Source organism: Culex pipiens, chromosome 3, assembly GCF_016801865.2.
Source record: "Culex pipiens pallens isolate TS chromosome 3, TS_CPP_V2, whole genome shotgun sequence".
NCBI classification, from domain to species: domain Eukaryota; kingdom Metazoa; phylum Arthropoda; class Insecta; order Diptera; family Culicidae; genus Culex; species Culex pipiens.
Window position 1 is genome coordinate 90,092,106 of NC_068939.1, and position 26,329 is coordinate 90,118,434.

The 26,329-nt window shown below is 36.1% G+C and overlaps 1 protein-coding gene across 1 annotated transcript in view; it reads right to left on the reverse strand.

Moving 5' to 3' along the window:
- Positions 1 to 26,329, reverse strand: part of LOC120422275 (mucin-19) — a 476,122-nt gene that overhangs the window by 39,175 nt on the left and 410,618 nt on the right. The window contains exon 3 of the mRNA XM_052710560.1: positions 2,816 to 3,051. Coding sequence (XP_052566520.1) covers positions 2,816 to 3,051 — 236 coding nt within the window. The remainder of the gene's footprint in view (positions 1 to 2,815; positions 3,052 to 26,329) is intronic.

The following is a 26,329-nucleotide window of genomic DNA, read 5'->3' on the forward strand; positions in this document are numbered from 1 at the left end:
TATGTGGTGAAAAGAAATTGCTGGCTGCTTTCTAGGGTGCGACGGTCCCTTTTTTGGGTGGAGTAAAGTCAGGTCCTTAATTATGAATTAGAAAATAATCAGACTAATAAGAAAGACTCAAATTCGCTAAACTTTATTAATTTCTTTGGATAATTCAATAAACATTTACAAAATTTATCTAAGTAATAATGCATTTTAATCATGTTCAATGTTCAATGTTCAATGTTCAATGTTCAATGTTCAATGTTTAATGTATAATGTAACATTTTTTAAACACCTAAATTAACTGAGAGAGAAATTCTCGTTTTCGGACACCGTCAAAATTTTCAACCACTCGCTCACATTGGGTCGCGCAACCGTAAAAATGGACAGGTGTTAAAATTCAACCTATAATTAATATTTCCCACTCTATCACCCAGCGTCCGTCTGTTGAGCTCAAAATCTGAGCTGCTCAGTTTCGGAGGTGGGTGTGCGTCTTCGGCGGCCAAATAATTGTCGGTGTTCTGATGCTGTCTTGTCTCAAGTTAAATTTTTATGATTTTAGATTTTTTAGGGTTTTTTTTAAATTCATGCTATATTTGTACAAAAACGACAAAAAAAAAAAATGAACAACAAAAGCCAAATCTCAAAATTTGCAAATAGTGGGTGTCATAAAAGAAATACTTCGTTTTTCGGTCACAAGATGGCACTCTACCGTCGCGTCCAGTTGCGCCAGTCGTGACGTTTGTGGACGACGAAACGATTTCCATAAATTTACGCGCTCGCTGACAGTCTCGACGAAATAAAAATTTCCTTGCAGCCAAACACGATCGTTTCAAATTATAAAACCATCCCGCGGGATGAGCACGAAATTGTTCTTGCCTGTCACAGCCAGGATCTTTTCCCCGCGAGGAGCTGCATTGCGTTCTGTTGCAGCAAAACACCGGAATAAATTGCACCACGGCCATAAAGCAATTTATTTGAAGTTCCAGGCCATGTCAAAATATTGCCAGTTTGAATAAGGACTTAAGTTTTCAAAATGAGTACATGTTTGTTTTTGTGCGGTTTTATGGCGTCCATTCCGGGATGTCATCGAGATGATTTAGGGGGGCTCAGCGGATTCAATCGGGTTAAAAGAGGTTCGTTGAACTGGGAAGAATATCTTTGTAATTAATTCTTATCATCTTCAATTCTATAAATCTTCAATTCTACAAATCTTCAAATCTTCAAATCTTCAAATCTTCAAATCTTCAAATCTTCAAATCTTCAAATCTTCAAATCTTCAAATCTTCAAATCTTCAAATCTTCAAATCTTCAAATCTTCAAATCTTCAAATCTTCAAATCTTCAAATCATCAAATCTTTAAATCTTCAAATCTTCAAATCTTCAAATCTTCAAATCTTCAAATCTTCAAATCTTCAAATCTTCAAATCTTCAAATCTTCAAATCTTTAAATCTTCAAATCTTCAAATCTTCAAATCTTCAAATCTTCAAATCTTCAAATCTTCAAATCTTCAAATCTTCAAATCTTCAAATCTTCAAATCTTCAAATCTTCAAATCTTCAAATCTTCAAATCTTCAAATCTTCAAATCTTCAAATCTTCAAATATTCAAATCTTTAAATCTTCAAATCTTCAAATCTTCAAATCTTCAAATCTTCAAATCTTCAAATCTTCAAATCTTCAAATCTTCAAATCTTCAAATCTTCAAATCTTCAAATCTTAAAATCTTCAAATCTTCAAATCTTCAAATCTTCAAATCTTCAAATCTTCAAATCTTCAAATTTTTAAATCTTTAAATCTTTAAATCTTCAAATCTTCAAATTTTCAAATCTTCAAATCTTCAAATCTTCAAATCTTCAAATCTTCAAATCTTCAAATCTTCAAATCTTCAAATCTTCAAATCTTCAAATCTTCAAATCTTCAAATCTTCAAATCTTCAAATCTTCAAATCTTCAAATCTTCAAATCTTCAAATCTTCAAATCTTCAAATCTTCAAATCTTCAAATCTTCAAATCTTCAAATCTTCAAATCTTCAAATCTTCAAATCTTCAAATCTTCAAATCTTCAAATCTTCAAATCTTCAAACCTTCAAATCTTCAAATCTTCAAATCTTCAAATTTTTAAATCTTCAAATCTTCAAATCTTCAAATCTTCAAATCTTCAAATCTTCAAATCTTCAAATCTTCAAATCTTTAAATCTTCAAATCTTCAAATCTTCAAATCTTCAAATCTTCAAATCTTCAAATCTTCAAATCTTCAAATCTTCAAATCTTCAAATCTTCAAATCTTTAAATCTTCAAATCTTCAAATCTTCAAATCTTCAAATCTTCAAATCTTCAAATCTTCAAATCTTCAAATCTTCAAACCTTCAAATCTTCAAATTTTCAAATCTTCAAACCTTCAAATCTTCAAATCTTCAAATCTTCACTTATCGTCCGATTCTACAGAGAACGTCAACTTTGACCTCAAAACAAACTTCCCAACTTTTAACTGCCGGTCGATGACCCGGTTTGGACGGTTCCGTCGAACTGTGCGCCGGGTCTCTACGTCAATATTATCACAAAAGCGTCGGAAAACCTTTGATCTGGTGGTCCCCGGCCGGCGCGTCTGGCCAACTCTTCAAGAGGCCAACAGAGGAGGCGCTAGACGGTTCGCTCTTTGTGGCAAACAAAAGGCCAAGCAAAGCTTCTTTTCCTCTCGAGATGAACAAGCACAAAAGTTCGTCGAAAGCTCGACTTTTGAAGAGCTCCACAATGGGATGTTACACAAGAGTCGTACCGATTTTTTTTGATTGCAATTCTTCAAATTGGGAGATCAATTCAAAAGTGACTTACGGGTACAGGCAGATGGTTCGAGTCGGCGTTTATGGATGCTCCTGCGGCTGCTGCGACTGCTGCGGCAAGGTCGTCGCTGGTGATAAACTGGATGGGCAGGGTGGCCAGTGCCTCGGACGCCTGGGTGCCGGTGCCGCGGCCAATGACGGTGGCCACGCGAAGACACCGGTACGCACCGAACAGCCCGAGCACGACGATGCCGATCAGCGAGAACGAGAGCAGGAAGTACACGTATCCTGGAGGGGGAGTGGACAAAGAGAAGAATGTTGTTAGTATCAATATCAATCAACAGTTAAATGGAACTCTAAAATTTAAAATTTTACAGTTTAAAGCTTGTTATTCAGCGTGAACTTAGCGATTTTGCACCCCGTTGACCCTTCCCAAAATCCCATCCCACACGTCTTCCACGTAACTGCACGTGGGAGTGATCGCCAATTCGAAATTCGAAACATCTCTCTGCGTGAAGGGGGGTGGGGTTGGAATCTACACGCTCGCAAGTGACGAAAGGCTGTCTAACACGAGTCTGGTCCGCGGCAATTAATGACCGTGGGGTGACTATGACGGACGGCGGCCTGTGAGTGTGGGTGGCTGTCGGATGTCTGCGGACGGCGTGTTTCGATTTCAAATCGCTCGTAGGACCACGTGGAGATGCCAGGTGGGGAAAGGGATGGGGAGGGGGTGTTGCACACATGCCACCAGCCGCAGTCGGAGTGATGTCTGATGCCATAATTATCATTCCAGCGTAATGTTATTCATGATGTGAAGAGAGTTACTCATGCTGGCTGGTGTTTTGCGCGCTGTTTTTTCGGGCTGAACATTTTCCGTCTATCGCAGCTGACCAACAGGGGTGTATTCAGGAGGGTGGAAACTGAATCTACCAAGTTTAAGTTACTGAGATGTCCTAGCGTTTCTTTGGATGTGTGATCATAAATCTGATAGAATTGTGTTGTTTCGTAAATTTGTGAAACCCTGGATAACCAAGAACTTGTTGAAAATATTGCAACCCTGTCCAAAAGTGCTATTCCCTCCGTGTCCGTGTGAGTGTGCCCCACGTGCGTGTGTTGGAGCATGTGCTCCCCCTAATGCTTCACTTTGTCTGCGTGGTGTTTATCTTTTTTCTTCTTTATAAATTAACGTACTCATGCACTGCGCCGTCTGGCGGCGGCCCTCGTCCGATAAGATAAGCATTAATCTGTCTGGTCTGGGCCCCGCGTTGGCTTGGCAGACTTGGCAGGCAGGCCGGTTTGTTGCAAATTGAATGTTCAAGTGCACATGTAATTGTTTTACATCGTACATGATGTGGGCGCACCAGCTTGCTTTTTTCGGGGAACTCGGCCTTAAGGCAGGATCTTCGTGCACAGAGTCGATCTCCGATGACTTCCAAGTCACGAACAGAGTCTCGCGAAGGCCTGTTAGATCGGCATGCCATGTTTCGTGCAAGATCTTGCGGCGATGAAGAGAGTTGGACAATTAGTTCAGCAGGTCTACGGCCCAGGCCCGTATCACGATGGGGTTGGAACATGCGCGAGGAGGTGTGAAAACTTTTGATGGCGATAGGCGCCATGAATTTCGGAGATAACACCTCGTGTCTGGGCTTGTGATGAGCCTCATACGAGAAGTTTGTTTGTAAAGATAGCGAGATGATAACTCGGATCATAAATACGGGCTCAATTTAATTCGGGAAATCCCATCCAAAACTGGGAAGGAATGCTAGCAGAGGCTATAAATTGAACGTCATAAAGATATAACCTAATTGCGTTAGTAGATTAGTGGGAAACAGCTGTAACTTTTGAGTGAATTTGCTGATCAATTTGGTGTCTTCGACAAAGTTGTAGGTATTGTTGAGGACTCTTGAGAAAAAAATAGGAACACGGAAGAAAAAAAAATTGCAGATTTTTTAATCAACTATTTTTCCACTAAAACTCAATTTCCCAAATTACGTATTTTTTTGATTTTCGAGATTTTTTGATATGTTTTAGGGGACAAAAATCCGCAACTTTTGAGCTATGGTCAAAAAATCTGCCGCCGAGTTATGATTTTTTTGAAAAATAGTGATTTTTGGAAAAAATCGAAGTTTCATGCAAAAACAAGTTTGATATTATTTTTTAATGCAAAGTTGAATTTGCAATCGAAAAGTACTTTACAGATTTTTTTGATAAAGAGCTCCGTTTTCAAGATATAGCCACCGAAAGTTTGATTTTAGCGAAATATTTGCAGTTTTTCAATTTTTAGAAATAGTTACCATGAGTGACCATTTCTAAAAATATTTTTTTTTTAAAGTTCAGAAAATTTGCTATAAAATTGTCTAAGAGACATTGATGATTGGACCTCGGGTTGCTGAGATAGAGCCGCTTTAAGAAAGAGAAACACGAAAATTGAAGTTTTCTAAATCTCACCAAAACAACCCACCATTTTCTAATGACGATATCTGGTCCGATTTTCAATAATAATACATGAAACATTCGTGAAATTTTCCGATCTTTTCGAAACAAATATTTTAATTTTTTTTAAATCAAGACTAACATTTTAAAAGGGCCAAACATTGAATATTACGCCTTTTTGAAATGTTAGTCTTAATTTAAAAATCTTCAAAATATTTTTTTCGAAAAGATTGAAAAATTTCGCCAATATTTCATGTTTTAACATTGAAAATCGGACCATTAGTTGCTGAGTTATCGTCATTAGAAAATGGTGGGTTGTTTTGGTGAGATTTAGAAAACTTTAATTTTCGTGTTTCTATTTCTTTGAGCCGCTGTATATCAGTAACCAGAGGTCCTATCTTCAATGTCTCTTAGACAACTTTATAGCAAATTTTCTGAACTTTTCAAAAAAAAAAAAATTAGAAATGTTCACTCATGGTCACTATTTTTTAAAATTGAAAAACTGCAAATATTTCGCTAAAATCAAACTATCGGTGGCTATATCTTGAAAACGGAGCCCTTTATCAAAAAATCTGTAAAGTACTTTTCGATTGAAAATTCATTTTTACATTAAAAAATAAAACAAACTTGTTTTTGCATGAAACTTCGATTTTTTCCAAAAATCACTATTTTTCAAAAATTTATAACTCAGCGGAAGATTTTTTGACCATGTTTCTTTATGGCTCAAAAGTTGCGGATTTTTGTCCCCTAAAACATATCAAAAGATCTCGAAAATCAAAAAATACGTATTTTGGGAAATTGAGTTTTTGTGAAAAAATAGTTGATTAAAAAATCTGCAAATTTTTTTTCCGTGTGCCAATTTTTTTCTCAAAAGTCCTCAACAATACCTACAACTTTGCCGAAGACACCAATATGATCAGAAAATTCACTCAAAAGTTACAGCTGTTTGAATATTTACATACCATTTTTGTATGGACAGATGAGCAGTGCGTGGCCGAATGGTTACGCTGTTCGCTTTGTAAGCGGATGATTCTGGGTTCGATTCCCATCTGCTCCAACCTTCCATCGGATGAGGAAGTAAAATGTCGGTCCCGGCCTTGGTTGTTAGGCCGTTAAGTCATTCCAGGTGTAGGAGTCGTCTCCATGCCATAAGTACAAACAACACAACAAACCAAGCCTGCTCCGGTGGAATCGCTGGCGGCGGTTGGACTCGCAATCCGAAGGTCGTCAGTTCAAACACTGGGGTGGAAGGTTCCTTGGAGTAGAAAGAGGTTTGGGTGCTCTCTCCATTCAAGCCTTCGGACTCCTAGGTTCGAGCAGAAACTTGCAATAGAGACCACAAAAGACCCGGGGGTCGTTAATGTGGATGGTTTGATTTGATTTTGTATGGACAGCAGCCAAAATTGTATGGAGACTTGTATGGGTGAACCAATGACACAAAATAGCTTATTTGGTCATAGGGAAGGCCCCACAAAGTTTCAGTCAAATTAAAAAATACAAAAAATAAAAATGGTCGAAATCGGCCGATAAAAAAACGCCTGTAAGGCGTCATCCATAAAGTACGTACGCTCTTAGGGGGGGAGGGGGGGGGGGGGTTACCGTAGGTGTGACAAGATGTGACCAAGGGGGGAGGGGGGGTTTGCGAGACTGTGACGTCACGCTAGGTTGTTTTTTATGATTGCATAATATTAATTCGAAATGTACACAATTAAATTAAATCCTCGTTTCTAAAATTGTTTGCTTACTATTATTTAGAAGAACCGTCATCAGGGGTGACATGGGGTCTGGGGGTGAGATTGGGTCATAAAAATTTCTGCATTTTTGTATGACCCAAAACTCACCCCCAGACCCAATGTCACCCCTGATGACCGTATCACATTATAATTTATTATATAGTCACATTTTTTTGCAGCTGGAACTTCAATATTTTGCAAATTCTTGCTTGATAAAAATAGATGCTTTGAAAGCAGGGTGTTCATAAGAAAACAGCTATAAATGGTTTGAACTTATTAGATACAAAGCTGTGAAAAACGGTTTTGAAGATTTTTTAATACTTGAATGTTATACCAGGTCTTATAATTTTTAAAAGATATAAAACTGTTTTTTGTTTCTTAATGTTTATTCTAAAAAATGAATAATTAGACATTTTTTTCATATTAAAATTGGCAAAAATACCAAAATTATGAGAGTTTAAAGATATAAAAACTATAAAAAAAATCCCATCGAAAACAAGGGGGGGGGGGTCTGGCAAAATGTGACGTACTTTTTGAGGGGGGGTTCAACTTTGTGTGACAAAGTGTGACATAGGGGGGAGGGGGGGGTTAATTTTGGCCGATTTTTGCGTGACATACTTTATGGATGACGCCTAATATTTTCTTTTTATTTCACGATTGAAACACCGTGCGACTCCACAAAATCCAACGAGCAAAAGACTAAAATATCCTTTCACAATCTTTCCTCGACCTTCCAACTCCAACATCGAACAACGCATTTTACGTGTGATGTTTGCGTACATTTTTGCGTCAACACGAAAGAAAAGAGGGAAAACACCACCAACACAAAAGTGCGTTCAAATACAAACAAATCCCAAGTCCCCCAGACTATCCCAAACCCGACCTCGAGAAAAAGGATATCGGTGTTTTGCGTCGTCGTCGTCGTCTGCCTCACTAAAACCAGCCTATAAGGGAGAGCGCACCCGCACAAATACAGGCGCGGCGCAAGCCGACAGACGCAATCGACCGGGGGTCGTCCCGGACCTCACCCTCGGACGTCTGGGTTGCCACCGTCGTCGTCGTCGCTGGGGCTTTGTGTTGACTCGTTTCCTGGCTTACCTCACCCTCCTTTGCGTCTGAAGTGAGAGCAAGGAGACGAGAGAGGAGACAAACACACAACTCAGTGCGTAGAATCGGGCCGGCTTTTCCGTGACTTGGGGAGAATGACGGGGGATGTTTGAAATTATCGTTTAAAAAAATATTTATAAATGTAAAATACTTGTTTTTTTTTTGGAAATAAAAATCAAGTCAGTCTTTCAGTGTTTTAGCCATCGATATTATTTTTTCTCATTTTTTTGGCTTTAACTTTTTTTGGTGGCTTACATGACCACTGTTTCATTATTAATTCGTACGAATTTCCATATGACACATTCTCCGGCAATGTACACCTTTAGGATGAAATTTTGAAAAGCGTGTATGAGCTATTTGGATATTTTTCCTCGATTCTAGACTACTTGAGGCTTCAAAAATCATGGTTTTCATTAATTGATCATTTGAATATCTTTATGTACAAGTTGGTTAAGTTATGCATCAATTCGTGATAAAATCATCGTTATAAAACATTTTTCTAAAAACTCCTGGTTTTCAACGAAATAAAATCCAAAAATTATTCTTTTGATTGCATTTTATAGGTTTTTAGATGTACTAAACGGAATGTCATGGATTTGAAGTTTATCTTAAGTTAAGTATTTTTTTCAAACTAGTGTAAGTTTACCATTTTATTGCGTTGCAACGTCACGAAAAAGGGACATTTGTTTATGTCAACAAAAAACTAAACATTATATCATTTTGATATTTCGGATGTTCTTTGTACTTGGAAAGAGCTTTCAAATGCAACCTAGAGCGACTAAATTGGTTGTCTAGATCCAAAGCTACAACAGGTTGCAACGTCACGAAATTTTAAATCATATTGGTCACATAGCAAAAAATGTGTATGCGTAGTTGGTTGTTGAAGATAAAAGCATACTAAATATTATATATTTTTTATATAATTTTTCCGAAAACTTGAAGCTCCTTACCTCCCTTCTAAAACGTCCACGTGTTTTGTAAATTGCCCAAAACCATTAAAATATTAAGAGAGCATTCTCGCATTACGTAACAAAATATTATTTTTATAGACCCCCTCCACCCCCTGGTAATACATTTCCGATACACTTTTTTTGTATAAATCCTCGAACCCTCCACCCTCCCCCTTGATATTACGCCGTTACGTAATGCATGGACGTCCCGTTACATGGATAGATGACGGGAGAAGGGGGGGGGTGTCCTTCGTGATAATGGAATAATACAAAAATAGTAGTTTATGCAACAAGTTGCAAAAAGAGGATTTTTTCAGCACAAGTCGTACATTTATCCAACGAGGTTCACCGAGTTGTATAAATACGAAGAGTGCTGAAAAAATCAAGTTTTGCAACGAGTTCCATACAACCTTTTTTGCAATTCCGAAAAATACCCATTGAGTGAAATTTTAAGTCAAGTTTTCATGTATTTATCGTTTAAATCAATTTTTTTTTGAAAAGTGTTACTTTTCGAAACAGGTGCTGAAAAGTTCAACTTTTCAGCACCGATTTCAGTGCTGAAAAGAAGAACTTTTCAGCATTTATTTTGAAAAGTGTTGCTATTCGATTCTGTTATTTTTGGTACAGAAAAGTAGGCTATTTCGTCGTTCAAGAATGACAGGAATAGTTAGTAGTTTCACGACGGAATTGCAAAAAAATATTTTGAAAACGCTTTGGAAAACTTCGTAAATCGTACTGCTACTGTGAAAGCGGTATAGGGAGAGGGGGGGGGGGGTCCTTACATGGGCGGGCCAATTAATTCACATGTCCTTGTACTGTCTATTAATGTCTTATAATAAAATCTTAACCTACAGTTGTTCAAACTAACAAAAACTATGATTTATTTTGAAACTAAAATTTCGTGACGTTGCAACGCAACGAAAAATCCTGTTTTCAAAAACAGAGCGTTGCAACGTCACGAACTGTAAGTGGTCTTTAAAAATCGAGGTTTATTTTTTTCAAAAAACTAATGATTGCATTCGATTTGTTGCCCAATTTTACACTAAAAACGGAAGAAGAACTCCAAATTTGCCGTTTAACAGAGCAGAGTTAATGGCGAAACATGAATTGGGTCAGGATTGAGAAAAAGTCACGCGTTGCAACGTCACGCTACATATATCCCTCTCAAAAATCGAATATTCGCTTAAAATAATGTTTCAATATTGTTTCTTATAGGAAATTTAATGTGCTTTCTGAATCTGTAATAACATATGTACCTTTTCAATGTAATTTTTGAGTTACAGCCGAAATACTGAAAAAAGAAAAGTCAAAGCGTTGCAACGTCACGGCGGAATGTGCCATATAATGTTTAGGTACTGATGAGAATTTCAGGAAAACACAAACCAAAGTAAAACCAGAACATTCTGAACAGCCGGAGCCGGAGTTGAAGTCGCTATAAAAGTTAGTTTATTGTTAACATATGATTTTTTTTGACAACAATATTTTTTTATAGATACCTAAGAAACCATATATAAACTTTCAGTGTATCCCGCTCACTACTACAAAAGATTGCATAATGCGTGAGCAGGATACACTGAATGCTTTCCTTTGATTCTTAGGTCCTTATAAAACAAAGTTTACAAAACTCCTCAATTTAATGTCCTATATGAAATGGAGTCCTCTTCCCGATCTGCATGTAAAAAATGGGCTCTGAAAAAACGCTCCAATTGAAAAAATTACATCTCACTTTTAGAGTACTCTTACAAAAGGTCCTATATGTCATGGGTTTCCTATTTTGATAGGGCTTTTTGAAAAAAGTAAGCGAGAGTTCATGTGTTCCAGCATTCAACAAAACAAATGTCGGGTATAAATGCTCTTCAATCATTCTAAGACACCAAGCGTCTCCATGCATTCATTCTAAGAAGGGGAAATTCAATGGAGACACTTCGTTTCTAAAAATGATTTAAACGCATTTATATCAGAAATTAGGTTATGTTTATTTTAGTTCAATTGTGGATAAAATCAACTTGCTCCGAAAAATACTGTCCCACTCATAAAAACCAATTAAGAATGTTTATTTACCATAGCTATTTTGCTGATTTTTTATTTAAGCCGGACATGTTTGCCTCTTCAAAAATGTTAAAATTTGAAGCAAATTATAGAAATTTGATATGAAACTAGTAAACTAAACAAAAATAAGACCAATACAAATTTCATTCAGAGTACTCAGGGAGCAAAACAATATTTTGATGTTACAATAAGATTTTTAAATTAATAAAACATTTCAAAGCTAAGAAAACTCTATGTTTTTAACAGTTGTTAAGAACAGTTTTTTTTCTATTCTCGCTTAATCGATTTATTTGGCTGTATTTATTTCATCCAATGATTGTATTTGAATTAATTTGTAGCTGTAAGTATTTCCTAAAATCTGTATTTGGAATTATGATTGTATTATGCTTAGTACAATAAATAACCATGAATTTCATTGAATTGAAAACTCATCCGAACACTTTTAGAGTATTTTTTCCCATTACACAATATTTTCATTTGTAGATTTTTGGGTTTTTTTTTAAACCGCCTTAGTATTCAAAAACGCCCAAAATGCGAAAAAGCGAAGCTTCTTGATCTATTAAGTCAATTTTTGATTTTTTTTTCATGAATTGTTAGTGTTTGCAATTATTTGACAGTTATTAAGCCCTTTTGAAATGTAAGTCTTGTTTGAAATTTTTTTTCGAAAAGATCGGAAAATTTCACGAATGTTTCATATTTTAACATTGAAAATCGGAGCATTAGTTGCTGAGATATCGACGTCAGAAAATGAAGAGTTGTTAGGGTGAGAAAACATCAATTTTCTTGTTTTAAACCTTTGCAAGGCAATATTTCAGCAACTTAGGGTCGTATCAACTAAGTTCAAAAAAGAAAAATATAGAGAATTTTCTCAGCTTTCCAAAAATATTTATTTCAAAAGTGGGCAAATATAGCCCTAATTTTAAAAAATTGAATAACTGCGACTATTTTGAAAAAAGTTACCTAAAAATGGATGGAACTTGAAAACGGTGTACTTTATCAAAATTTCACTAGAGTACTTTTCGATTGCAAATTCGATTTTACATCGAAAATTGAAGTTGAAAAATGTTTGCAACCGACGTTTCGATTTTTTGAAAAAAAACGGTATTGATTCAAAAATTCATAACTCGGTCAAAGATTTTTTGCACAACCTGGAAATTACTGAAAAGTTGGCATTTTATGTCCCCTAAAACATATAAAAAAAATTAAAAGTAATGTTTTTTTGCAAATCAAGTTTTAGTTTCAAACAGTGAAATTGAAAATCACCAACTTTTTTTTACCGTGTATCATATTTTTTCAGAGTAGTCTTTATCCAAACATACAACTTTGCCGAAGACACCAATTCGATCAAAAAATTCAAGAAAATACATACATCATTTTTGTATGGAAAAAACGAAACTATTGGCACTACGCCCCCCGGGGCATGGCCTTCCTCTAACGTGGGATTTCTGCTCCAGCGCCTCTGACGAGACAGGAGAAACCGGGACCGACGTTTTACTTCACCATCCGATAGAAGCTCAGTGGATAAGGCGGGAATCGAACCCGCGTCTCATAGCATCATCGGGATCGGCAGCCGAAGCCGCTACCCCAGCTGCCAAATTTGTATGGAAAATTATATGGACAAACTAATGATGCAAAATGGTTTCTTTGGGCATACCAAAGGCACCAAAAAAGTTTCAGCCAGATTAAAAAATACAAAAAAAAATCGAATGATCGAAATCTGAGAGAACTAACTGTTAACTGTTTCAATTCCGAAGCAAGTTATACGATTTAAAATGACACATTTCCAGAGTTTTTTTTTTTTTTTTGAAGAGGTCCTATAAGCTATTGTCTTTCATATGTTTATGGACCTTATCAAAAAAAAGTCGAGATTTTCTATCAATATTTCAAAAATTATGAATTAAAGTATTTAAGTTAGAATACAGAAAAATACATAACCGAATATGTTCACATGAACAAGCAAATTGATCATGTGTTGTATGTATGTATTAAATTGAATTTTAAAGAATATAATTATTAAAATGAAAATGTGAACACACCGTGCCCTTCCCAAGGACGAACAGAATTTCAATTGTATTTGTGCTGCGAAAGCTACCGGCACTTGTGCTGTTTTTCGACAAAGTGACGCAAATGTATAGAAACTCTAGTAGAGATACGTCACACCGCAGTATGTGTGGTGCCTGCATGTTTACTGTAAAAATCATCGAAATACCTCGAGCACCACACATCCCCCTCCCCTCTTTACATCCGGAGGGTTTTCCAAGGGGATGAAAATGTAAAGTTTTAAGTGAAAAGGAAGTTCATGGAAAAATAAAAGAGGGATGGAGGGGGGGGGGGGATCTCAGTTGGTGTACTTTATAGCTAGGATAAATTTGATAGAAAACTCCACAAACACACACACTCACACACCTTTGCAGACATGCAGATCTGCCCTGGAGAGTCCATCCCAGACAGTTGAAGGTGTGGTGACTGGGGAAAACATTTTCGGCAAAAAGAGAAAGGGAGAGCAAACACCACACCACCTACCAAATTTGCAGACTGACAAAACTCTCCCCCGAGGCCTCCTGTGAGTTGGGCTAGGTTTGATGCACGTAAAAGGATGCAAGCCGGGAGAGAGGTGGGACTTTTTCGCAACAAAAAAAGGACGATCTCCTGCAGACGTTGGAAGGAGTTACCGTCTGGGGAAATTTAATGAAGGAATTTCATTGTGTTTTATTGAGTGGTGTGTCTGTGTATGTGTGCTTTGTGTGTATGTGTGTGTGCAAGAGATGGGCCATTTAACGTTTAGCAGCTCCTCCGGTTTGGAGGCTGGAAGAAAATTCAATTTACTTTAGTCTCACAAAGTACTCTGCTCTCTTTCTCTTTTAGTGATGCTAAGTAATGCTCATTTGAGTGTCGGACTGGAGAATGCGAACCATGAAAGTTGATTAGAAAAACGGAGGCTGCAGGACTCAATTTACGGTGTAAGAGTTTTTTTTTCAAGGTGAAAATTGCAGGGATTCAGTTCACACGTTAATTCAATATTCACGTTCCATTTAATATATTGCAATACATTTGTCCCAAAATTGGACAAGATTTCTTTATTTAACAAGTTTTTTTTTACTATTTAGTTACTGCTATTCCATCAAATTCTGCCAGCTCTTTCTTAAATCTAATTTGAATCAGTATTTGATTTTTATCCAGACTTGCAACTACTTTAAAAGTAATATTTCTAATTCTACTCAGTTTACAAAAATATAATATGTAATATTTAGAAAAAGGCAGCATTTGTTTTTATTTTCTGCGAAATAAGGCTACCATAAATCTGGGTGACTTTGATAGCCTTTCATATGCATAAGACTTTCCCGCAAAATGAAAAGTGCAAATTAAGTACGTAAGGAATGGCACGGAATCATACGGACATTGGTAGAGAAATGTTCATAGTACCGTAAAACGGGGTGACTTTGATAGGTTTCAGATTTTTCCGCAAAATGTGGAGTAGAAATTAAATACGTACGCAATGGTTTGAAAACATACTGACCGTGGTAGAGAAGTGTTCAAAGTACCTCAAGAAGAAATTTTGATAGCATTTTGAAAAGTTCAAAAAGTTACTTAACTATAATAAAGAAAAAGTTGCAAAAAGCATAATTTCAAACTTCAGAAAGTGTCATGATTTACTCAATGTACATGATTTTGAATCGGAAAACGGAATGCATTTTCGGATTCTTTGGACAATTTTCCACTAAGAGAAGACAAAATAAGTTTGTAAATAATAAATAATATATGATTTTGAAACACAATTTAAAAAAAAAATCCAAATTTAAAGGCAATGTTAGTTGAACAAATTTTATGTAAAATGTGAAAACTTGTAATTCGTGCTTCGAAATCGGTTTAAAATGCAATATAAATCAATAATTTTACAAACAAAACTAGTTTTAACGAATTTCAGGAAAAATTTCGACATTTTTACAATTTTACCAAAAATTTATACGTATTTTGTAAAAAGCTTGTAAACTAAGATAACTAAACATAAGCTTTGATTTTTTTTATTAAAAACTATATCAGCAACCTTAGTGATGGTACATTTGACTATATAATGAAATTTGAACACCTTAACCCTCTACTGCCCAAATTTTTTTTTCGAAAATATTTATTTTTCCCGTGTTCAGGAGGTCATTTTGAGCAACTTTTGTTCTACGAAAAACTTTACTTCTCTTGTTTTATGTTTTTCTTGTTTTATTTTTAGTATTTTAATTTGCATTTATCTTGTTTAGTTTATGTTTGTTTTTGGTAGTATTTGGCCTATTCTACCATCTAATATAATTACATTTTGCCTATCTAATTTTTTCACGTTTTTACAGTCATTTTTTCAATTTTTTGCATGTTTTTCACATTTTCTGCTATAGAATGGCACCATCATCATTTAAATTGCGAAAAAATGCGTAGAGGCATAGTCTGGGACACTACAAAAATTACTGCATACTTCTTTTTACTGAAAATATAGGAAATGTTAGTAAAAAACACAGCCAAAGTTGACCCCTAAAAAAATGACATTTTTAAAAACACTGGCTAAGTCACATAAAACAAGTTAAACACCCAACCCTGAAATTTTCTAAAATTTGAAGAGTTCTTCTTTCCAATGCTTTTTAAAGATCAAAAATCGGTTGGAAAATGGATTTTTGGCGATTTTTTAGATTGAAGCCCGTCTAGAGGCGGGGTTAGGTTGTAGAGGGTTAAATCTGATTTTTACAAGAAAAATCATAACTATCAAAGTCACCCCGGAATTTAAACTAAGAATTTTTAACGTAACTCTAAACTTCTAAACACTATTGAAAAAAATCTTTTTTCAAAAATAGTGCATGGACTTTGTGTGGCCTACCCCAGTACATGTTTAAAAAATAATAATCTTGAGAAAAATCTTACCAGTTGGAAAATATTTCAAAAATAAATTAAAATCCTATCAAAGTCACCCCGGTTTACAGTACTTCAAGAAATTTATGGATTTTCTCAATTTAAAAGATTTCGAATTGAAAAAGGGAAATTCATTTTCAAATTCTTTGGACAGTTTTCCACTAGGAGAAGATATAATTAGTTTTTAAATAGTAAACTGTATGTGTTTTTGAAATAAAATCCGAAAAAAAATCTTCAAATTGATAGGCATTTTCAGTAGAACATTTTTTTGATTCGTGCTTCATATTAAGTTTAAAATGCAGTTTAAACTGAGTTTTAAAGAATTTTAGGAACAATTAAAACTCCATTGAAAATATTTTTCCAAAAATGCTGCATGAACCATGTGTAATCAAACCTAATACATGTTTTAAACATAATAATCTTGAAACAAACCTTAACAGTTGGACAATATTCCAAAAATAATTTCGAAATCCAAATAATATCACCCCAGTTTAAGGTATTTCAACTGTTATTCATGGAAAGGAACTTCAATCCTTTTTATTTTTTAAAGTAGAAGGTATGACAAAGCATGATTAAAGTTATGCTTCTAAGATTTATAATTAAATTTTTGTATTTTAACATTGTGTTCAAATTTTGTAGGGGCGCAAAACTTATGTTGGCGATGACTTGAAAGTCGAACACATTCAAACAAATTACATAAAGAAAAAAATATTTTTGTCAAGGTTTTTCAAAAATTTCATGAGACTTTCTTTTTTTGTTTGTCATTTTAAAAATAAAAAATGTTTATTTTTTAAACAGCTAAGTACTTTTTTTAATGCAAAAAATGGTATGTCATGAAAAGCAAATCAATCCACTTTAACGACCCCCTGGTTCTTTTGTGGTCTCTATTGCAAGTTTCTGCTCATAATGTATGTCATGAACTGTTCCCTATTTTCTGTAAAGTCCAAAGCATTACTGCATCTTTCAAGCTAATTTTTTTAAAGTTTTTTTTGCAAAGCTATCCATACAGCTTCCAATATTGTCTGGCGTTATGAATTGATCTTTGGCCTATTTTTTTTTAAATAAAATTGTAATGATTTCTATTAGATGAAATACGGAAAATACAAATTATTGAATACATTCTAAATAGTTTATAAGTTTCTTGTTCATTAAAAATGATATTTTCAGGATCTGAAGAATTAGAATTGCTTTGATAGTTTTCATATAAAATCAAGCTTCAATATGAAAACAAAGCATTTTTTATTCCTCAAGGTTTATGTTTTAAGACATAACTCTTATAAAAACATTTTCAAAATTTTGTTCGACGTCATTTCAAAATATTATCTGCAAGAGCTCAAAACGCTTCGATCAAAAACATGTAAAGTTGATTGGTAAGAAAAAGTGCAGTTGTGCGATTATATTTTGTGTTGGAACAATTGGGTAGAACTATCCAAGACATAATTTGGAAATCCATAAAAAATAATGCCGTTTTTGTTTGTTTGTTATTCATCCCAAATTTTCCTTCGAATCGTGACATTCAAAATATTGTCACAAACTCATTCTGCACTAAACGTCATTCGTAGAACTCGCTTATCATTTGCCCCGAGACATTGTAAATAAAGGTGTTTTGAGTGAGGTGATAATGATCTATTTTGGTGTTCGAAGCATTTTTTTTGGGGATCCCTCTGTCTCTCCTGAAATTGAAGGCACGTGTTGGATTGTTTGTTCGTGTGACATTTGTTCAAATACGACCTAGACGAAATTTTGTTCTTTTAATGAGTTTTTCTTTTGTATTGAGAAAAGTCATAATATAACGACGAGTATTTTGTTAACAAATAAGAAACTTTTTTTGAATAATAAAATTTGTTTTTTTAAACTACAAAAAAATCCAATTGCCAATCTAACACTCTCGCACCGACGCCGGCCACCAAGCAAAACGGAAATCGTCGCGTCGCCGTCATCGGCACGAGCACGACCTAAATATTGATTTTTCTGATTTTCTCTTCTGCACGCTCGGCCACCCCAACCCCCTGGCACTGTCTGGAAACCACCCACCGCCTCCCCCCACCCCCTTTTTGTTGGCTGTCTGCGGCTGCCGTTACGTCAGTCTGACAGCGAGCGAGACTAGCTAACAACCTGCGCCCAAAAAAACCACCACCGCCACAGTCTGATCGTCATCATCATCATCACCATCAGCAGCGGACTCAACGATTTTGACGTCCTTCGTTTTTAGTGGGATTTGGGAGCACACATAACGTCATGATTCGAAATCCGGACACTTAGTAGCATCTCATTTTGGTTACAGCTGACAAAAAATCATGTAATAAGTTGGAAATGAAGAAATATCATCAGGATGTAGTATTAACAGTCAGTTTTAAGAGAATGCATGAAAAATATGTCTTTTCTAACAATTTTTCATCAGAATTTGAAAATTAAAATGACTTGTTGTGCTTCGAATCCCGGACACTGATAAAAGCTGATTCGAAATCCGGACACTTTTGCTTCGAATTCCGGACACTCGTTTTTGCTAATGAATCGCACAATTTTGGACTGAAATGTTAGTGAATGGCATTCTTTAGGTCTCAAATAAGCTGTTAACATCAAAACAATCGATATTTTATATAAAAATTTGCTAGAATTTAAGGAAATCAAAACCATAAATTTCTGCTTTGCCTTCCCGGTGCTTCGGACGCCTATGAAATATTTCACGTGAAATGTTTCGCATTTTTAGTAATCTTATAATTTAATTTTATTTAATTGTTTTGACATCAACTACAGCGTTCAAACAAACTTTGAATGAAAGTTGATGTTAGAATTCGTAAATAACACAGTTTTGACATTCATAATGCGAACTTATATCCGAATAATTGATAAAACAAGATGAGGTGTCCGGGTTTCGAAGCGTCCGGGAATTCGAATCATGACGTTACAGAGAGCGCACATGGCACACCACCCAAAATTGGGCTGCACAAACACAAATACGAGCAAAAATGTTCGAGACTTGGTTGAGAGGAAGACAAAAAAAAAACACTAGTAAATGGAATGAAATTCGGTAAGAAGTTTACTGATGGCGATGACGACGAGGGGTGCTTCCAGGGATGATGCCATGAGCAGTGCAATATATATTTAAATTGCCCCCTCCCCCCCTAGAGGGGATATTTTATCTATCGTACACGTGGCCCGGTGGAGCGAAACTGTGTCGACGATCCTAATCGGTGTCCTTAATCTGTGGTATACTTTGAGCATCATTGAATTAGTTTGCTTTTTTGCTTTTGCTAACTTTCAATGATAATTGATTAACTGATGCCAGATTAACATAATTGTTGACTCCATAAATTACAAAACATTGAAATATAACAAAAAAAAAAAATTCAAATTCAGTTCCAATAAGCCAATAACATCGAGAAAAAACATCGCTCCGGGTTAAATTGGTACAACTGTTTCAGGAACCGACAACCGGGGATTTTTGAGATATAAAAAGAAAAGGAATTCCAAAATTGATCATTATCACCTCATTAAAACACCTTTATTTCTGGAGCAACACGAGAAAAGGGCGGATAAGCATTTCGACATCTAGAACTATTTTGCAAATTCCGAGCCAACAGGTAACTTTTTCACAAAACTCGAAGTTGTCAACAATAGCTGGCCTTCTCAGCTACCATCTAACGTAGCGAGTTTTGTTAAATAGTTACCTGTTGTTTCGCAATTTGCAAAATAGTTCTAGCTGTCAAAATGCTTATGCGCCCTTTTCAAATGTTGCTCCAGATTTATAAATCGTCTCGGAATGAATGATAAGCAAATTTGGCGAATGACGCCTCCTACACACGAGAAGTAAACAAATGCTGTTTGGGATGTCACGATTAGAGTCAACAACCTATAAAGATCATAAAGAGCGAGTCCACGAACAGGGCATACCCCTTTGTATGGGACGTCGTTTGGACCTCACCAATCTGCCTGAAATTTTCAAGGATTGATTGTACATATAAAACTAGCATCTGACCAAAATATGAGCACTCTAGGTCAACGGAAAGTGGGGCAAATCGGGACACCAAATTTTAACGTTCAAAAACGTCAAAAATCTTTAAAAATGCTGTAACTTAGGCAAAATTCAATTTAATTTCAAAATTCGAAATGCATCTGAAAGGGCTTGAAAAATGCAACATCCCAATTGGTTAAATCTAAAGGGAGTTATTGGCATTTTAGTGAAAAAATAGCACAATTTTCAATCTCAAATAAAAAAGTGTTCCATCCAGATATCAACTCAATTCGACCTGCAGCTTGTAGGGGACATGTGAGACTACCATCTGAGACTGAAAACGCTTTGGATAAGGCAGTTTAACATATTAAATAGATACTTTTTCCATAAGTGATTTATTTGGTTGTAAATTTTTGCTCCGAGGACCCCTTAGATCAAATTTTCCGGTGATAATTTTATCATATTCGTGTTCCCGAGACAATTTCACAATAGAAACATGCATAAAAATGTTTATTTTCATCCATTTTAACCCTTTAAAAAATGAAAGTTAAAAAAAATCTTCGATCCACATTTATTGAAAATCAAGTTCGTTTCCAAGGATACTAGATGTCACCAGAAAAAGGCAGCTCCTTATTTATTTATTTTTTTACTTTAATTTTTTGAGGGTTTAAATGGATGAAAATAAACATTTGTATGAAAATTGTCTCAGGAACACGAATATCGTCGCCGTCGTGCTAAGTTGTCGTACGTGCATTTGTGGCCAATTTGAGTTAAGAACGCCATTTTGTGCAGCTCACAATGCCTCATCTTTTGACCTTCACAGATCCCCAAAATTCGATTTCAATCCTGAGATATTCAATGAAAACCAAAAAAGCTCAGAAAATTTTTGTCACTCTACTTATAAAAAAAGTTTCAATACTGTCGTGCTATTTTGTCACTCCCTGAAAATTGATGTAAGTGCGACAAAGGGCAAAGGGACTACCGTAAACATTTTTAATTATAACTCGGGACTCCAGCAACCAACTTCAACCAAACTTTGGCACAATGCACAGAATGGACGTGTTTGTTATTGTTTACATTGCGTGCTTTCGTTTTTGTTTATTCAAGGTCAAACATTAAAACGCGTTTTTCTCGGAACGTCAAAATGGCGGGTGCGACAAGATAGCACGACGACGTCGATATGTTAAAATTATATGGATCCATCCAAAATATGTATGAACTACAGTCGACTCTCTGGTTATCAATATCCAAGGGACCGTCGAGGAAGAGAAGCATCAGTGTACAGAACGATGCAAAATGAAGACTCGATTGAAATTTGTTTTTTCTTGCTAACCAGCTATGGGAGAGAATCATGGCAACGTCCAGCAAACAAAAACAAATAAATGTCAAACACCCTTCAAAGCATCGTTTCTCAAAGAAAAATGTCTATGCAAGCCATGAGAAAGTGAAATTATTGACAACCGGAATAGATATTTAAAGCAAATATAATCCAAGGGACCTACGAGGAAGAGATCCTTCAAGCAAGAGAAAATATCGAGGAATAAAGACAATCGAAGTATGCAGTTTGAAGGGATTGAAGAATTCATCGGTACATGGAGCAATATTGATATCGATAAGATCGACAGCCAGAGAGTCGACTGTATAATCCATCTAAATCTCCACTCAAATTTAGCAGCTGTTGTTGTTGTTGATTTTATCATGGGAACTTTAACCCTATGGGTCATTCGTAGCTATCCATACAAATATGGTATGTAAATATTCAAAAATAATGTTAATGTTTGTGTAAAACGGTAGTTAAAACACGCTTAAAAATAATGTCTGATTACTTTTTTTATGTTAATGCAAAAAAAAAAAAATGAACCCTTTGTAACCCTTAACCCCGCATTGAAAAAGTAAACAAAAAGTTGAATTACCAAAAATCTTTTTTTGTATGAGGGGTCAAAAAAGGCAGACAATAAAAAAAATTGAACAAGAAATACATTTCTGAAAAAAATCATGTTTTTTTGAAAATATTATGAATGTGCTCTAGAAATGCAAAAAAAATATTTTTTATGGACAATTTGAAATCAAGCATCGAAAAGTCTACAAAATTAAAAAAAAAACATGTTTTCACAAAAAAATTAAATAAAAAATAGGTTTAAAACCTTTGCCAATTCCCGTTACTCAGCTGTACCAAATCGTTGGACATATAATTTTATAGGAAACTTTTTTTTAGATTCAGAAATAACCTAGAACTTTTTATCTAAAAAATATGTGCTTTTTGTTACCAAGCAAGGTTATTATTCAAAATGTAACAGTGCTCTATTAAGTTTACAGCAGAAAAATAATTGCATCTGTCTCGAGTTATCAGAATTTTTTCACAAAGTTTTTGAAAATTTGACGATTTTGAATATATGTGATCTATTTTACGAAGATTTCACCATTAAAACGCTCTTCGCGAAGGATTTTGCTGAAAAGAATAAAAAAAAACCAAGCTTAGAAAGCATTGGCGGACAGATCCCTTTGCAAATCTTTGATGTCGAAATTATTTCGAAATTTTCGAAAAAAAAATCACGAGTTAATCCCATAAATTCGATATTTTTGAAAGAAACATGATTTTTAACGGGTTAAATCCCATTTAAAATTCAAATGTGGAGAACCTACCCAATCAAGCTCATATTTTGTTTAGTTCGCTCACCAGAACAAACTCCTGAATGCCTGCAAAAAATACAAATTTTTGTTACACTTTAAACAGCATGAACACTTTCCCATAATTTCGTAGCCGGCCTATGCAAACTATACGGTTGATTTTTTGTTGTTGTTTAATTTTTTTTTACTTTTCTTTTTTCTGCAAATTGAAAAATAAAATAAAAAAAATGCTATTACTTTCTCGAAGAAAATTTGGAGCTATCTTGCTCCTGGAAAAATGATACAGCTTTCTCAAAACTGATTTTTACATTTCATACCAGTTTTGAGCACCCTATTCTTTTGCCAGGAGCAAATAGAACCATACTTTCTTGTGGAAAGTTATAGCGAGTTTGAGATTCTTTTGAGGCCTGATTGCGACCAGAAAATGGTTGTTCTGCATGTCGAGCCACTTTGTTATCCATCCTTTGAACAAATGCCAAATATTTATAAAATTATAAAAAACCGTTGATACGTCTGTTTGAAACAAATGTTTTTTTGTTGACTTTTACGGAAAAGATCTGGCAAAAAGGTTGGGATGTTGAAAAAGTGGGGTTTTTTACTGCTTGCATGCATCGGTAATACACAACTTGGAAATGAAACTCCACTACAAACAAAATTGAGGTAGCTCGGGGTCAACCCGCCTAGCAACTTCCAGCTTGTGGTTTCCAGAGTTCCATTTCATGAACTTTTATTTCCTCCTATGGCCGGCCGATTCATGCCGTCACGTTACATAACGTGCCACGAATACACACACACACATCTAGGCACATCCAACAAAGAAGAGAGATCTCCAATCTAGCCTTGCTTAGTTTTTTGTGTCCTGTTTCCAGTTCACGTGACCAGAGGGAAGTGTCGCCGCCGTGGGCCTAACTGGCCAGACGTGGTGGTGCACGCGAACCTACATTCCCTGACCTGGGCTCTAGTCGTCGCTCCAAGTGCCCGCCGGCCACAGAAGTGGGCTGTGTTGCCAGTCACCACTCTCTTCCCGTTGCCAGCAGCGCGCGATGACCATACATTATTTTAAGAACTCATTTTGCCACCTTACCCCACATTGCCTCTCTCTTTCTTGCCTACATTTTAGAAGTTCTTTAGAAAACATGACATTCCGTCTGTTGTTTGCTATCTTGTGACAACGACCATTTAGTACTATTCGAGAAAATCGATTTTTAAAGTTTGTTCTTAAATAATTTCAAAACTATGAATGATAGAGTCAAACTTTTTGAAGCAATCGGTTCGTATACTATCGCTAAACAATCGCTCCAAGTTTCAACTAATTTGGTTACACCAGTTAAAAGATACAATAAATTATGCAAACAAAAATCTGAAAAGCACGTGTCACAAGTGTGTTTCGAAAGTAAAATTGTATTACGTGTCACAAGTGTGCACAGAATTACCATACAAACTAAAATAAGCTGAAATTTATATTTTAACCGACTTAATCAGTATATTTTCAAAAACAGAACATTGCATTGCCTTTAGAAAATGTGTATCAACATAAATTTGTGAAAAACAAGAGAAATTTTCCACATTTTCCAACAACATGTATGACGTGTCACAAGTGTGCACGATCACTTTGATGATAAATTGGTCTATGTCACAAGTGTGCATTGCGATATCCGGGAAACGGTAGCAAGTTCCCAAAATCGGGCATCTTGTAGTGTTTGTTAAGTATAGCAAAACGTCATCATTAACTGATTTTCGACCAAAATGGTCTATGTCACAAGATAGCACACAGCTGACGATTCTTTGATTTTTATTTGCGGTGGAACGAGAATCGATCCCGAGACCTTTGGCATGTCGATTCTGTGCCTTTACAGTTTCGGTCACCACGATCAATATCGAATTTCGTTTTAAGTGTAAATCACATCTTAAAGGTCTTAACATTTGTTTTCAAAATCCCAGAGAACCGCTCCGTGGCGGATTTCACGTGGCTGGGCGCGAAAAAAAAGCGCGACGGATGGGCGAAAAAAGCCTCCAACACTTTTGCCGCTTGCGATGCGATTAGCACCGTTATGACCGCGAAGCAAAAAGTTTGCTACTTTACTAGACTGGACACCCGGCGCTGCTGGATCGATAGGCGCTGCTGAGAAGGTGGGAAGAATCGTGGCAACGGCCAGGTCCGAAAAGTGGGCGCGGACTTATAGTCAAGGCTAAAAACCCAAAAATAGCATGTCTAACGGCAAATCGTGTAACAGGCCAGGTTTTGATGGATCTAGGCTAAATCGACCCTGCTGAGTCCGAATATCGCGGTCACGAAGCCGGATTCCTTAAGGGAAGCGAGATATTCAAGATGGCGACCAATATGGCGGCTATATAGAGAAGTCAACAATATCACAGTATGAAGGTTGTCGACGCGTCGATTTTAACTAATTTGGGGTCGCTGAACCCGAATATGACCATGAAAATCGGTCACGGCGACCCAGGAGCGTGTAATCCAAGATGGCGTCCAATATGGCGAAGAGAAAATCTTCAAGTATTTTTTAACAAGATGTAACAGGCTTGTGACCGATCAAATTTAACTAATTTGGGGTCGCTGAACCCGAATATGACCATGAAAATCGGTCACGGCGACCCAGTAGCGTGTAATCCAAGATGGCGTCCAATATGGCGAATAGTGAATCTTCAAGTATTTTTAAACAAGATGTAACAGGCTTGTGACCGATCAAATTTACCTAATTTGGGGTCGCTGAACCCGAATATGACCATGAAAATCGGTCACGGCGACCCAGGAACGTGTAATCCAAGATGGCGTCCAATATGGCGAATAATGAATCTTCAAGTATTTTTAAACAAGATGTAACAGGCTTGTGACCGATCAAATTTAACTAATTTGGGGTCGCTGAACCCGAATATGACCATGAAAATCGGTCACGGAATCCCAGGAGCGTGTAATCCAAGATGGCGTCCAATATGGCGAAGAGAAAATCTTCAAGTATTTTTTAACAAGATGTAACAGGCTTGTGACCGATCAAATTTAACTAATTTGGGGTCGCTGAACCCGAATATGACCATGAAAATCGGTCACGGAATCCCAGGAGCGTGTAATCCAAGATGGCGTCCAATATGGCGAATAGTGAATCTTCAAGTATTTTTTAACAAGATGTAACAGGCTTGTGACCGATCAAATTTACCTAATTTGGGGTCGCTGAACCCGAATATGACCATGAAAATCGGTCACGGCGACCCAGGAGCGTGTAATCCAAGATGGCGTCCAATATGTTGAAGAGAAAATCTTCAAGTATTTTTTAACAAGATGTAACAGGCTTGTGACCGATCAAATTACACTAATTTGGGGTCGCTGAACCCGAATATGACCATGAAAATCGGTCACGGCGACCAAGGAGCGTGTAACCCAATATGGCGTCCAATATGGCGAATAGTGAATCTTCAAGTATTTTTAAACAAGATGTAACAGGCTTGTGACCGATCAAATTTAACTAATTTGGGGTCGCTGAACCCGAATATGACAATGAAAATCGGTCACGGAATCCCAGGAGCGTGTAATCCAAGATGGCGTCCAATATGTTGAAGAGAAAATCTTCAAGTATTTTTTAACAAGATGTAACAGGCTTGTGACCGATCAAATTTAACTAATTTTGGGTCGCTGAACCCGAATATGACCATGAAAATCGGTCACGGCGACCCAGGAGCGTGTAATCCAAGATGGCGTCCAATATGACGAAGAGAAAATCTTCAAGTATTTTTAAACAACATGTAACAGGCTTGTGACCGATCAAATTTAACTAATTTGGGGTCGCTGGACCGGAATATGACCATGAAAATCG